General features: G+C 49.1%; 1 protein-coding gene across 3 annotated transcripts in view; it reads right to left on the reverse strand.

Moving 5' to 3' along the window:
• Positions 1-1,408: 1,408 nt before the first annotated feature.
• Positions 1,409-14,705, reverse strand: part of LOC136549716 (uncharacterized) — a 54,739-nt gene continuing 41,442 nt past the window's right edge. For 2 of the 3 annotated variants that reach the window (XM_066541101.1, XM_066541103.1), the window contains 6 exons: positions 5,232-5,318; positions 3,777-4,105; positions 3,153-3,234; positions 2,917-3,056; positions 2,339-2,594; positions 1,409-2,225 (listed from right to left, as the gene is read on the reverse strand). In XM_066541101.1, coding sequence (XP_066397198.1) covers positions 1,887-2,225; positions 2,339-2,594; positions 2,917-3,056; positions 3,153-3,234; positions 3,777-4,105; positions 5,232-5,318 — 1,233 coding nt within the window. In that variant the 3' untranslated portion in view covers positions 1,409-1,886. The remainder of the gene's footprint in view (positions 2,226-2,338; positions 2,595-2,916; positions 3,057-3,152; positions 3,235-3,776; positions 4,106-5,231; positions 5,319-14,705) is intronic. The other variant, XM_066541102.1, reaches the window with a different exon arrangement.

The following is a 14,705-nucleotide window of genomic DNA, read 5'->3' on the forward strand; positions in this document are numbered from 1 at the left end:
GGTGGATTCTGAGGTGCCCCAGGGCTGAGCATTAGGGTGGCATCGCACTAGTTGGGACACACCAGAATCAGCCTAGACGATGATCAGCGTCGATGATGGTGATCTTGTGGATTTTTTGGTGTACACACTCTGCAGAGTTGATCAATCTTTACGTATAGCTGTGTCCGCGGATATGGACATTTCTATGACTTACGCTTCCCTTGATTAGATAGTAGAGTCCTTTCTTCTTCCCCCTAGGTTATTGTTGGTTTTCAGCGTTGGCCGTTGAGGTAAGGCACGAGAGGGAGTTGTCCTTGCCGCCTAGAGAGTGAGACTGTGGTGAGATGTGTGTGATGGTATAGGACAATGTGTGAATGAGATGGGTTAAAAATTGATGAATTATTATAAAACTTGACTACGCTTGCATAGGAAACTACAACCATAAATAGGTCTTTTGCTCTACCCTCACATTCCACTACCACAAAGCAAACGCAAAGGGTCAGTGACCAGTACAAATCGTACTAATAAATAGTTTGGCAGGTCATTAGAGGTCTTGTCCTTCGCTCGAGTTTGGTTCAGAAGATGGAGTCTGCGCCCAGTTGTCGTTCTATCTGATGCTATTCTAGATGTTGTGTGCTCTGAGTGATTCCACCAAATGACGATGTAATAATGAGTAAACCTTACTATTTGTACTCTGTAAGATAGGTATTCGATGTATGACTTGTGATATCAACTGTTATTCGATAATGTGATGGAATGATTATCTGGGACTATCATGTTATAGCTCGAATATGTGGATTTCCCTTTGTGAAAATCGAGATCATTTCAGACACCACCACCACTAGCTACACGAGCGTGCGCAGGATCTGGACACCACCGCCACCACTGGCATCTCGGCTAGCTAGCTGGCCACTGCCTCGCAGACTGCCAGCTGACGAGAGCGGGCCTTGCTGCCGCGCAGGACGAGCAAGCCTCACCACCTTCGACTAGCTCGTCTGCCACCCATGCCAGAAAAAAAGAAAGGGGGTGAGGAAGAAGAAAGAGCCAGAGTCATTAAAGACATTTCACCGCTCTTCTCTCTCCTCAAAAGCCAGAATGGATCCGATGTCCACCAATAAATTTAACAAGTAGAGTGTCGACCAACAAACTGCTTCATTTTCAATGTCCGTCAGCAAAGGCAGATCACTTTTAGTGTCCCGTAGCAAATTTTACCTTCTATTTATGTAGACCATATCATCACGATAGATGCACAACTCACAACTTTTCTACAACTCATGGCAGTCTTTTCTCAAATCATAGCTCAACCAAACAAGCCTCGAGCTTTATGAAGCCTTTGACCCACACAAAGGATAACCGTACCTGATATCAACTATCACAACCATGGCCATCGACGATCACATGAATGCAAACAAGATTGGAGGAATCGAGAAGGGGATAACTTGGATTGGAGGAAAGGTTCCTCAACCCCATTTCTCTATTTCTTACAAATGATTAGCTTCGTCTCATACAACTCCACACGCTGGCTTATACCACACTCAGCACACGCTGCCCTCTGGACCCACATGGACCACAAGATCAATACTGATTCCACATTCAGATCAGCTAAACTCTTCCGTCTTTGTAGCCGCAGCTGACCCTTCACAATTTATGAAGGCTAATCGTCAAACCTCATCTTTCAGTTACAAGTAGCCTCCAGACAATCGAAATCTGATTCTCACATAGATGGCCAAAACTGCACAAACAAAGAATCCACCTTTTTTCACTCCCAAAACCGGCCTCAGCAGTCCGCACCCAATCAATGCTCAATGCTTTGCGGTTTCAGACTGTAAATCCAAAACAATGAGCTATGATACACTAACGGGTTCGAGTTCCACTATACAACAAAATTACACTTTCCATGGTGTGTGTCAGTGTCTGTGTGAGTGCTTCCGACTCCTCCTAGAGCTAATGTCACCCCTTACCATATTTCTTCTCTCAATAATTCTGGAAATGAAGCATATATAACCAATGATCGCTGTGGCATACAAGGCCCTATAAGGTGCCAACGCCATGGAGCTGACAAAGGAATAATAGCCACCCACGAGGTATAGGAAACTCAGACCAACTTCACGGCCTCTCCTCCCAGGTAGCTTGAAAAATATGCAGCAGCTGACATTTGGTTGGGATCCAAAAAGTCCATGCAGTATAACACCAACACAAATAACAGAATCGATGAACCAGGGAAAATTCTGTCCCATACCAATTCTCTGCACACAAAGGAACAGAACGGAATCATCACTGGTTATGACAAACAAGAACGAAAACTCGAAACTTAGGAATTTGCCTAATGACTGTTTAGTAGGTACTAAAAATGACCAACCTGTAACCAGGCAACAAGTGAAGGCACAAACATGAGTGTGCTTAGAAGATGCAAGATCATAATACCATGCCGATAATCAAACAGTTCTAGTTGACTGTCAGTAAAGCTTTTAGAAGCTGTTGGGCTATCATCCATTGGCAGAAGTTGCTGGAGCCCATCTGATTTACTTTTGGATAGTAGAACTGGACCATCGCCCATCTTGGACTTATACAGGTCCTTTTTCTGAGTTATGCTACGAAAAGAAGCCCCTAAAAAACTGTCACGAGACAAGTATTTCAATTTAGATATTGAATTACAGCAACAAATAAAGCAGTATTTCAATTTAGATATTGAATTACAGCAACAAATCAAGTAAAATATACATGGTGGCAGCAATATAATCAAGATACAGTAGATCTCATCGCTACTACTATAGCAAATATGAAACATATGTTTGCATATTGGTCTGTAAAGAAAACTAAGCACATAACTACAGGGATATTATTGGAGATAAAAACGTAAAAAGTATGTTTTCACAATTCAAAAATATTTCAACAATTGAAACAGGTCCAAATTATCCTTAAAGGTTAAAATCAAACCTGCATAGATTTGAATGAGCATGGAAGGCGTGAGAGAGAAGTAGCAGACCAAGGCCAATAGCCGGATGAACCAAACAGACAAGTGGTAATGTAGCAACTGCTACAATTATATTTGGATTGTTCCTAAGCATCTGCACAATCTTTTCCAAAAGGACAGTTAGTACCTCAATATAAGGGACTCCAAGAAAAGGAAAGACAAATAAGCAGGCCTCCATATACTCTATAAGGATATTTACCTTCAGTGACTGAAATGAGAAGGAGAAACTGGGGAATTGGCGAAGAAATGCTGATTGAACACCATTCCCCCATGATTGCCATCTGTAAATCATTGTTGCAAGATCAGGAAAAGAAAATGATGTATGATTTATGGTGAGATCAGAATTCATACAATCAATGATACAGCAATGCTTCGAAACAAATCAATATCAAGTCACACTGGACAAGGAATAAGTTGGAATTGTAAATTCAAGTAGAAGATGGTTTAACATAGTAATAACAGTAAAACAACTTGTAGATTACTAGAAATGAAATAATCAACAAAGATGATTTAAGTTAACTAATTTGCAATAGAATAAAGGATGGGTAATTCTGAAATCTAACTGGCCATCTTCCTTATAGATATTATAAAAAAAATACTGTCCAATAGCATTATCATTCAGAAATAATGTTCCTAATGAAATTTATCTACTTATATGAGAAGCAAAGAGCTCCAATCAAATGGAAAATCTCTATCCCAAGACAGTTAGCAATTTCAAGACTAATAGTTCATGAAACCAGTAAAGATCTAAAGTATCATCATATTTAAGAAAAGAGAAAAGAGACAAATACTAAGGCAAAAAGATATAAAAGTGTATACTAACCGTCTTTTAATGAAGACATGTAGAATGGCAACCGCATACAGAAACAATTTTGAACTTAATATCAACAAAATTGCGAAACCATTAGCAACTATGTAGCAGATAATAGTAACCAATAAGAAGGTCCCAAGTGGTGGTTTTTGCTCTGTCGTGAAAATTAAAAAGGCAAAAAATACAAGTATTGGCATGAAGCAAAGAAACGTGAATGCCTTTAGGAGTCCAAGATTAGACTCTATGGCTGACAAAATGGATGGCACAGAAGAATCACACTCCCATGCTGACGTCTGTCGCATCATGCCGAAAAACATTATGGCCACCATGAAACCAAGAATCTGCAATTGAACAGGGCACAGTTTTAAAAAACATAACAAAACATTGCTGATCTCTTATGTAGTCAAATATACAATTACGAGGTAACAAAATAAGAATAATACGTAACCAATTAACCATTAAGATGATATTATCAAAGACACATTCCAGTGCAAAGATCTGCAAATAATATAACAAGGAAAAACAGAAAAAAAACAGAAATTTCATAAGACTTCAAAATATACAGAATACAGGCTGGTAAAGTTAGCGCACACCAGAGCCCACAAAACATGAAGGTTTTAGTTTTTTTTTGGTGGGGGTGGGGGAGGGGGGGCTGAGATGCTGTGTGTATTAATGCAAAAGAATGTTGAAACTGAAAAACACTATGATTTTTAATTCCATTAAACAGCTAATCAAAACATATAAAAATTAATAGGCAAGTTTTTAAAATTATAACTGCATGCTATATCATACAGTAGCACTTAGAATTATAAGCAACAACAGGGGCTTCATTGACTACTGGGATCAATAGATAGTCCTTGGACAGATTTTTTGAAGCGAGGTCAGCCCCATTTCCATTACCATCAAATGGAAATATAAAACTTTGGACTGACAGTCCTTGGGCAGATAAAAAACCAAAACGCTTGTACTACAAAAATATCATCAGTAAGCTATAACCACCAACAACGTGGGAGCAAGATCAAACATAACTTCATGGTTATCAGTGAATCAAGCAAAGGATCATCATAAGTCTCTCGTGTGCTAGGCCCGGTATAAGGCTGCAAGATGAAAAGGAGAATGCATTCTTTCGAGGTGCCTCAGTAAGCTGTCATGTAACTCAGGATTTGTAAGTCATTGCTACAGTAAATAAAGTTGAGCCTGTATATCTCATTATCTAATTTAAGCAAAGAATAGACGAAAGTTCACTGATCCCTTATCATTCAGACTTCAGAACCTCTATACCATGGACAGTGAAGAATCCTGCCAACAGTTAGATGACAGAGTGCTTTACCCGTCAGTTCTTGTAATCGTACCCAACCCAATCCATATCACATAGCTTTTAACAATCAATATGATCTAGCAAACAGGAAAAAGGGTAACATCATGATGTCATGCATGGATCAAAGTACATAGGTACAACAAGATTACCTCTGATGAGTACAATAAAAAGAATCTGCTTGCCGCATCACTTAGTGAAGCACGAGAAGTGACTTTGTATGAGCAGTGTGGGTCAGCCTACAAAATCAAGACAGCTTACATTTGAGAAATCATTCCTTTTGATCTCTTACTATGGATGAGAAAATTAGCTCTGTGACAAATGAAAAATGCATAATACACAACTTACATCCCAAACATTTGATCTATGAGACTGCAAATTTCATATAGGCTAGAAGCTGATACTGACAATATAAATTCTGGCAATCCAAATTAATTAAGATGGGCACCCAGTTTTACTCTTAAGTACTCTAACTGCCGATGATAGAATTGAATATGAAACAGATTGTTGCCAAGCAAAAGTTTGCAAAATAATCGGCCCCTCAAAGGCAACAGGTTCTGACCTTCAAATTATCTGTTAAGAGGTGGCTTTAGTATGGGTTTGACTCCCCGTGGGAGCGAATTTTTAGACTAGGGTTAAAAAAATCCCCTCATTTGTCCCACGCCAAAGCACAAGATCTAAGGTCCGACCCCGGTCATGGGCGTTCTCCCATAGGCTACGGTGCCGTTACGTATAGGCGGCGCTCTTCTATTCTCGAGAATCGGGGTGGGCCAGGTGATTATTTGATTTCCAATATGGCTATATGGCTATAATGATGTGTAAGAATTGCACCACCGATATAGCAACCTTCCTCGGACTAAGGATATTCGTACTCCCAGTGCTCTTGCTTCCTTTGCACCCCAGCTCCGAAGATCAGTAAGGGTTCGGGGGTTTTCGCGACTTGTGTGAGAAAGTTTTCTTAATGCAATGCCCAGGGGGGCTGTCTTAGCGCACCCCCCCCCCCCCCCCCCCCCCGGCATGTCGAGTTTTTTTTAGAGGTGGATGCCACAAACTAAAACTTGTGCTATTGGCATCATGTTGCTTCTAAATACATTAACAACGATGCAAAAGCTTAAGGCATTGTAAAATCCATAATAAATACTCCCTCTATTCCAAATTATAAGACGCTTTGGCATTTCTAGATACATAGATTTTTGTTATGCATCTAGATATACACTTATGTCAAGATACAATGTAAAATCAATAGATGTAGAAAAAACAAAACGTCTTATAATTTGAAATGGAGAGAGTACAACAGAAGTATTATATATTATTAAAAATAAATACCCCCTCAGTTCCCAAATACATGTATTTAGGATTCCTGTAATTGACAACAAATGTATACAAAATTATTTGTACTTTTCACAGGAAAATAGTTCTGTATAATTGCTAGCAAAACTCAAAAGTAAATCTATCTTATAAGCCTATAAGTAGAAAAAAGAATGACAAAGGTGATTATACCAGGGTCAAGTCCAGCGCCACCAAGAAAAAATGGAGAAAAAAAAGAACTTGACCTGTGGGCCCCCACAGCATTGAATTAAGAAGAAACTTCTCGTGTGCAGGCCGAGAAACACCCCCAAAGCCAGCTGCCCTGGATGTGCTACCTAGCGCCCAGGACACATGCCTGCGGCAACGTGCATCTCACTGAAAGCGACTCAGGTGGTTATACATATAACTCAGTAACACTGCCCACAACTCAAAAACACAGCTGACGAGGGCTGTTTATTAACCCAGGCCTGTTTAAATTCGCTCCCACATATACCTGTCACTGAATAATCATACCCAGATCCAAATCCATATCCACACCAAATGGGTAGGGTATGCATAGAAAATCCTTTAGCCATTAGGAGAACGGGTATACCCACTAGTAAAAGGGTATGGGGAGGGCATCACTCATTTGCCCAGTCTTATCCGTCTCCAATTTTTTCTTGGCGGGGGCGAGGGAGAGACGTTCGCACCCGTCTCCAATTTTTCTGTGCGGCGCCGGCAGCGATGAGGCGCTTGATGCCGAGCTCGAGGTTGGCCAACGCTTGTCGCGGAGCACCTCCCAGAAGCCCGTGTCCCTAGCAGCCTGCTGGCGTACATGGACAGCACGGCTAGCAGCACCGCAGCCTCATGGCCAATGGCAGCGGCAACACGTGCCTGCACGGCTTTGACCATGACGCTGCGGCATTGGGCAGCCGGGAGGCGCGGCACACGCTCCCGTGCAAGCAGGTCATGGAGGGAGGACGGCGTGGGTGAAGAGCTGCTTGTCTCCTCATCCGTTGTTTTGACTTTTTTTACGGTGGTCTACTCATCCCTTGGCTTCCCCATTATCCAATGGGTTTGGGCAAATGAACATGGATGCAATTGGGGAGGGGGAGGAACAGGGATCAGCCAGTTGGGTTTGGGTTTGGTCAAGCTTGGATTTCTCCAAACCCTCCCCAACAACAGGTATACATATATTCAGTTCAGTTCACAGCAGCAGCACTTGCGTGCAGCAGCAGCAACATTCAGGAAAGTGCAGCAGCACTTTCATTGTGCGTGTGTGTGTTCTGTGCTCACCCTTTCTTCATCCTACAGCCGTGAGCGAGTGTGTGGGTGCTGGTGAGCTGATAGCTCACCTGTGCAAGGGTTCGAGGGCCAACAAGTGAAATCGGGGCCGATCCAAGGAAGACGAGCACGCCAGAGGTGCTCCGCCGCCCATCAATGCCGCCCGCCATGTCTGCATCGCTGAAGGCTGTGAGCTACAGCCCACCTTCATCGTCGGTCTTGGGGAGTGCCCTGCTGAAGACTGTGAGCCGCAGCCCACGTCCGCTGATGGATAAGTCTCATGTGTTGGCTGGTCTTTGTGGGGCTGGCTGCAGCATATGGTGGCTGCAGGTCCTTGTGGCTGTCCATCTCCTTGACTGCCTGCAAGGACAGCAACTGACTGGAGGACAGCATCTTAGCTAGGACAGCATATTAGGACAGCATATTAGCATCTTAGACTAGCATCTTCGGCATATGCTTGGCTAGCTAGCAGCCTATAAATATGTATCCCCAACCCCTCAGGTTGGCATGGCATTTGTGTGAGTTTGTGTGAGAAATAAACCAGAAAATTGCCCCAACTCCTAGTGTCATCCTCTCTCGATGAGAGTAAGAATTCTGCTACTACCAAGAGTGAGAATTCAGCGACTAACATCCGCCGCCGTGCTTGGGGAAGACGATCCCCTGACCCACCGTCCCCTTGACATAGCGCAGCAGCCGCTTCACCGCAATCCAATAATCCTCATAAGGATCCTCCATGAACCGACTGACATACCCGACCACGAACGTGATGTCCGGCCAGGTATGAGTCAGATAGCGCAACCCGCCAACAATGCTCCGGTAGCACGTCGTGTCCACCTTCGCCGCAGTGTTGTGCTTTGATAGCTTCAGCATTTCCTCCATCGGAGTTGCGATGGCTTGCAGTCTGCCATGCCACCGCGCTCCAGCAGCTTCTCCGCATAGGCGCGCTGTCCTAGGACGATGGAGTCTCCCATGCTTCACCTCGATGCCGAGGTAGTAGGAGAGCTCACCGAGATCGCTCATGCGGAACCTAGCCGCCATCTCGCGCTTGAAGCCGTCGATGTCCTCCGTGTGCGCTGCAGTGATGATCAAGTCGTCCACATACACGCCGACGACAAGCTCCTCCTTGCCCCGTCGCCGCGTGTAGAGCGCGTGCACCGTTGTGTAACGTGCGAACCCAAGCACACACAGCGTGGTGTTCCATGCCCGCGGGGCTTGCCGCAGCTGGTAGAGGGCCTTGCGTAGCCGCAGCACCTTGTGTTCTGCTCCTTTGACGGCGAAGCCCGGAGCTTGCTTGACGAAGATCGTCTCCGCCAGCTCGCCGTTGAGGAAGGCCAATTTGGCGTCCAAGTGATGAACACGCCAGTCCTTTGCCGCTACCATGGCCAGCAGCAGGCGGACCGACTCCATGCGCGCCACTGGCGCAAAGACTTCCTCAAAGTCGATGCCCTCAAGCTAGACGAAGCCGCGGGCAACAAGGCGTGCCTTGTGCTTGATGATGGCGCCGCACTCGTCCCGCTTCACCTTGTAGACCCATTTGAGCCCGATTGGATGGCAGCCTGGAGGTGGATGAACGAGCTCCCAAGTCCCATTCTCTTCGATCGCCTTCATCTCCTCCAGCATCGCCCGCCTCTAGTTTGCATCCCGCTCGGCCTGTGCCAGCGTGCGCTGATGAGGACCAGCTCTGGATCGTTGAGAAGTCGACTTGCCAGGCCCGGTGCTCCTGTGTCACCGACGAGGTTGTCCACCCTGCGGAACCACACCTCCTCGCCGTCGTGGAAGGCGTCCACGTACCCATCGATGTCGCTCGGAGGAGGCGAACTCGACCGGAGGTATCCCCTGCTCTGCCATAGCAGGGGACTTTGGTGGAGGTGTGTGCGCGGCTACTAGTGGAGACTGCTTGCCCGCGCTTGCCATGGCCGGACTTGGCGGCTCAACCGGTGCCGCCACAGCTGCTAGACTTGGCGCATCCACAGCTGGCTCCTCTGTTCTAACATCTCCGCCTCCACGGATGACCATGTGCTCGATGACGAACGTCCCGCCGACGCCGCTAGCTTCCCCCGTGCCCGGATCCTTCCAATCCCAGGCTGCCATTTCGTCGAACATCACATCCCTCGAGACCACCACCTTGCCTCCTCTCGGATCATACAGCCGGTAGGCCTTGTTGCCCTCCTCATAGCCCAGGAGCACCATCGGAGTGCTCCTGCCCTCTAGCTTGGTGAGGTTCGACTTCATCTTCTTGACATGGCTTCATCTTCTTGACATGGCCAATGTACCCGAACATCCAAAGGAAGGAGACGTCGGGTTTCCTCCCGAACCAAGCCTTGAACGGCGTCATGCCCTTCAGGCTCTTTGTGGGCGCGCGGTTGAGGATGCACACCGCTGTGCTCACAGCCTCTCCCCAGAACTCCGCCGGCATGCCCTTCGCCTTCATCATGCTTCGAGCCATGCCCACCACCGTCTAGTTCCGCCGCTCCACCACGCCGTTCTGTTGCAGCGAGTACGACGCGATGTGGTGGCACAACACCCCTTGATCCGCGCAGTACGCGGCAAATTCCACCGACATGAACTCGCTGCCGCGATCCGTCCTCAGCACGCACAACTTCTTCCCGGACTCCGCCTCAACCCGCGCCTGAAACTTCTTGATCCACCGCTGCCTCATCCTTGCTTGTTAGGAGCTACAGCCACGTGGCGGCTGCAGTCGTCCACGAGCAGCAAGAAGTAGCGCCGCCCGCCATGCATGGCCAGCACGATAGGCCCGCAGAGGTCGCCGTGGACGAGCTTCAGCACGTTCCCCGCGCGATATTTGACCGCCTTTCCAAATGGCTGCCTCCTCTGCTTCCCTGCCAGGCAGCTGTCACACAGCTCACCCGCGTGCTCGATGTGGGGCAACCCTCGCACCATCTTCTCCAACTGCCTGAGCGCGTCGAAGCTCAAGTGCCCGAACCGCGCATGTCACAGCCACAGTTCCTCGGTGTGCCGTGCCGGGAGGCACACCGGCTGCTCCACATTCAAATCGAGCAAGTACAACCGGTTACGGAGCGTTGTACTTTGGCGAGAAGACGCTGCTCCCGGTCCCGAATCCTCAGCATGCCGCTCTTGAGGAGCACTTCTGAGCCACGCTCGTCCAGCTAGCCGATGCTGACGATGCTCGAGCGCAGCTAAGGGATGTAATAGACATCCGTCTTTGCGCGGTGCTCCCCGTTCTGGCACCGGAAGATGATGGTGCCACGGCCTCGAATCTCCACCTTCGAGCCATCACCGAACTTTACCGACCCAGTCACACCGCCATCGAGCTCAGAGAAGGCCTCCCTGGAGCTGGTCATGTGGTTGCTGACGCCAAAGTCCAGTTACCACCTTTGCTCCACGCCGCCGCACACTTGTCCTAGGTGGACTTGGGCACGCGACTCGTTGAGATGGATGGCCTGCGGTGCCTTCCCCTGCTCCGCAGCTGCCACCACCTCCTCTGGATCGATGTCGTGCAGCGCACAGAACATCGTCATCAGGAAAGTAGGCTCGTCGTCGTCCACCTGCGCAAGGTGCGCCTCAACCTTCTTCTCCTTCTTTGGGTTCTTGCACTCCTTGGCACAGTGGCCAGTCTTCCTGTAGTGCCAGCAAGCGTTGGGGTCGAGCTCCTTTTTCTTCTTCTCTGGGGCCTTGCCGCGACGCTTGTCGTCGCCGCCGCGGCTGGAGGAGCCTTCCCTGAACTGTTTCTCCTTCATCGGGGCTACCCACTCCTCTGTCAGCAGCAGCTTGCTGCTGTCCGCTACTACAATCGCCCCAATGCGGTCGTCCACCGCCCGCAAGCGCCCAGTCAAGTCCACAATGGTGAGGGTTGATATGTCCAGCATCGTCTCAATGGAGAGAGCGATCTGTGTGTACTTGGGCGGCACGACGCGCAGGTACTTGGAGACCGCCTCCTCATCGTCGATGGTGACGCCGTGCGCTACCAACTGACTGATGATTGACAACAGCCGGAGGGAGAAATCCTCCACCGCCTCCCCGTTGCGGAACGCCAGGTTGTCGCACTCCCGCTGCGGCTGCTGCGCTACGTCAATGGGATAGTGGATCAGGGGATCATCTTCCCCAAGCACGGCGGCGGAAGTGGGCTGCGGCTCACAGTATTCAGCAAGGCACTGCCCAAGACCGACGACGAAGGTGGGCTGCAGCTCACAGCCTTCAGCGATGCAGACATGGCGGGCTACATTGATGGGCGGCGGAGCACCTCCGGCGTGCTCGTCTTCCTTGGATCGGCTCTGATTTCATGGCAATCGTTGAAGCAGAAGGTGGTGGCGCTATCTACATGCGAGGCGAAGTACGTGGCAGCAGCCACAGCGGCGTGCCAGGCGGTCTGGTTGCGCTGGCTGTTGGGCTAGCTGACCGGCGAGGAAGCTCGTCCGCCAGGTCTGATGGTGGACAATCAGCCTGCCATCGCCCTTGCAAAGAATCCAGTCCTCCACGACCATGACCGTAGCAAGCACATCAACACTCGAGTTCACTTCATCCGTGATTGTGTCGATGGAGGACAGATTGTTCTGGAGTTTGTCGAAACCGGACGACAGCTCGCAGACATCCTCACCAAGCCACTCGGCCATCTTTGGTTCATGGAGCTGAGGACCAAGATTGGAATGGTGGAAATCATGCAAGAGCAGCAAGATTAGGGGAAGAATTGTTGAATAATTTGCTGCTGGTCTTGCACAGAAGTCTGCAACTGCAGACCAATCTTCAGTCAAGGCTGCAGCTTGGTGACTAGAAATCTGAAACTGCAGACCAACTTTGAAATGTTGAACAGCAGCCAAGCTGTAGTGGGAACACTTGACTAGGAGTAGTGGGGACACAGAATTTTGGTAGGCCATTGTGTCCCTTAGCTAATAAGTATTGCAGGCTTATCCTGCAGCTAGGACAAGTAGACCTTGACTGTAGTTCAGCAACCCACTTTCTCTGGTTTCAGTTCATACACAAACTGAACCTACCCCTCTGTGTATATATTGCAGCCCTGGTAATGTAATATTCAGTTCAGTTCACAGCAGCAGCACTTGCGTGTAGAAGCAGCAACATCCAGGAAAGTGTAGCAGCACTTTCCTTGTGTGTGTGTGTTCTGTGCTCACCCTTTCTTCACCCTACAGCCGTGAGTGAGTGTGTGGGTGCTGGTGAGCTGATAGCTCACCTGTGCAAGGGGTCGAGGGCCAACAACATACTCCCACTAAGACCCAAGGTGCTACTAAGGCTCATGTGACCACTAGGCCACAGACCGTTCACACCATGAAAAAATGGAGCTGAGCGCCAATCTAAATTTGAATTATCCTTTGTAGCAAGATGACCTCGCTGTCCATCTCAAAATCGCTGATGCTGGGGAAGATTACCTTGCAGTCGAACTCATTGAAGACAAGACCATGATGTTAGTCGCTGAATTCTCACTCTTGGTAGTAGGAGAATTCTTACTCTCATCGAGAGAGGATGACACTAGGAGTTGGGGCAATTTTCTTGTCTATTTCTCACACAAGCTCACACAAATGCCATACCAACCTGAGGGGTTGGGGTTACATATTTATAGACTGCTAGCCAGCCAAGCATATGCCAAGATGCTAGTCTAAGATGCTAGTCTAAGATGCTAATATGCTGTCCTAGCTAAGATGCTGTCCTCTAGTCTAAGATGCTGTCCTCTAGTCTAAGATTGCTGTCCTAAAAACAGAAAAATAGCCACAAGGACCATGACCATGTGAGCATCATAGCCCCACAAAGACCAGCCACACATGAGACTTATCCATCATTCTCCCCCTAAGTCTTGTGCGTCGTCTTGTGGGAGAGTTGAACCATTCCGGTCCTGGAGCAGAGCTCAAGGAACTTGATCCTCCCAAGGGGCTTGGTGAGCAGGTCCGCAAGCTGGTCCTTGGTGTTGATGTAGCTCGCCTTGATGCTCCCTTCCTCCAAACAGCCTCGGATGAAGTGGTACCTCACCCGGATGTGCTTGCTGCGTTCGTGGAACACGGGGTTCTTTGCCAGGGCCAGAGCGGACTTGCTTGTCCACCCTGAGCTCCACCGCTCTAGTGTCTATGCCGAGGAGATCACCAAGCAGTCGAGCGAGCCAGAGCGCCTGAGTCGAAGCGGTGGAGGCCGCTATGTACTCGGCCTCGCAGCTAGACAGGGCCACCACCAGCTGCTTGACCGACTGCCAGCTAACGAGGCACTTGCCGAGGAAGAAGAGAAACCCGCTCGTGCTCTTGCTGGTGTCGATGTCGCCGGCGTGGTCGCTGTCGCTGTACCCGACGAAGTATGCCGCCCCAGGGCACCTCGGATAGTAGAGGCCGTGGTCGAGAGTCCCCGCAACGTAGCGGATGATCCTCTTCACAGCCTGCTGGTGCTCCGTCGTCGGTCGCTGCATGAACCGACTAACGTAGCCGACGGAGAATGCCAAGTCCGACCGTGTGTGGGCGAGGTAGCGAAGGCTCCCCACAAGACGCCGGTACTGCGTAACGTCCACCTCCTCCGTCGTGCTGTCGCGGCTCAGCTTCAGCCTCTCCTCCATCAGGAGTGAGAGCTGGGTTGCAGTCGGTGAGCCCAGCTAGCTCAACGACACGCTTGGCGTAGGCGGTCTGTCGAAGCGTGATCCCAGAGTCATCCTGGTGTACCTCGATTCCCAGGTAGAAGGAGAGAGGTCCCAGATCACTCATCTGGAAGGTGGCCTTCATCTCTTCCTTGAATGCCGCCACCTCCGCATCCTTGGTGCCGGTGATCACCAAGTCGTCGACGTAGACACCCACTAGCAGGGCATTACCTCCATTGCCCCATCGGTAGATGGCCACCTCGTGCGGGCTTTGCTCGAAGCCCATCCCCTTTAGCGTGGAATCCAGCTTGGCATTCCACGCCCTCGGTGCCTGCCGCAAGCCATAGAGGGCCTTGCGCAGGCGGAGCACCTTGCCCTCCTTGCCGGGGATCGCAAATCCCGGCGGCTGGTGCACGTAGACCTCCTCCTTCAAGTCGCCGTTAAGGAACGCCGACTTGACGTCCATGTGATGAACACGCCAGCCCTCCTGGGCAGCTAGCGCAAGGAGGAGTCA

Source organism: Miscanthus floridulus, chromosome 4 (assembly GCF_019320115.1).
Source record: "Miscanthus floridulus cultivar M001 chromosome 4, ASM1932011v1, whole genome shotgun sequence".
Taxonomy (NCBI): domain Eukaryota; kingdom Viridiplantae; phylum Streptophyta; class Magnoliopsida; order Poales; family Poaceae; genus Miscanthus; species Miscanthus floridulus.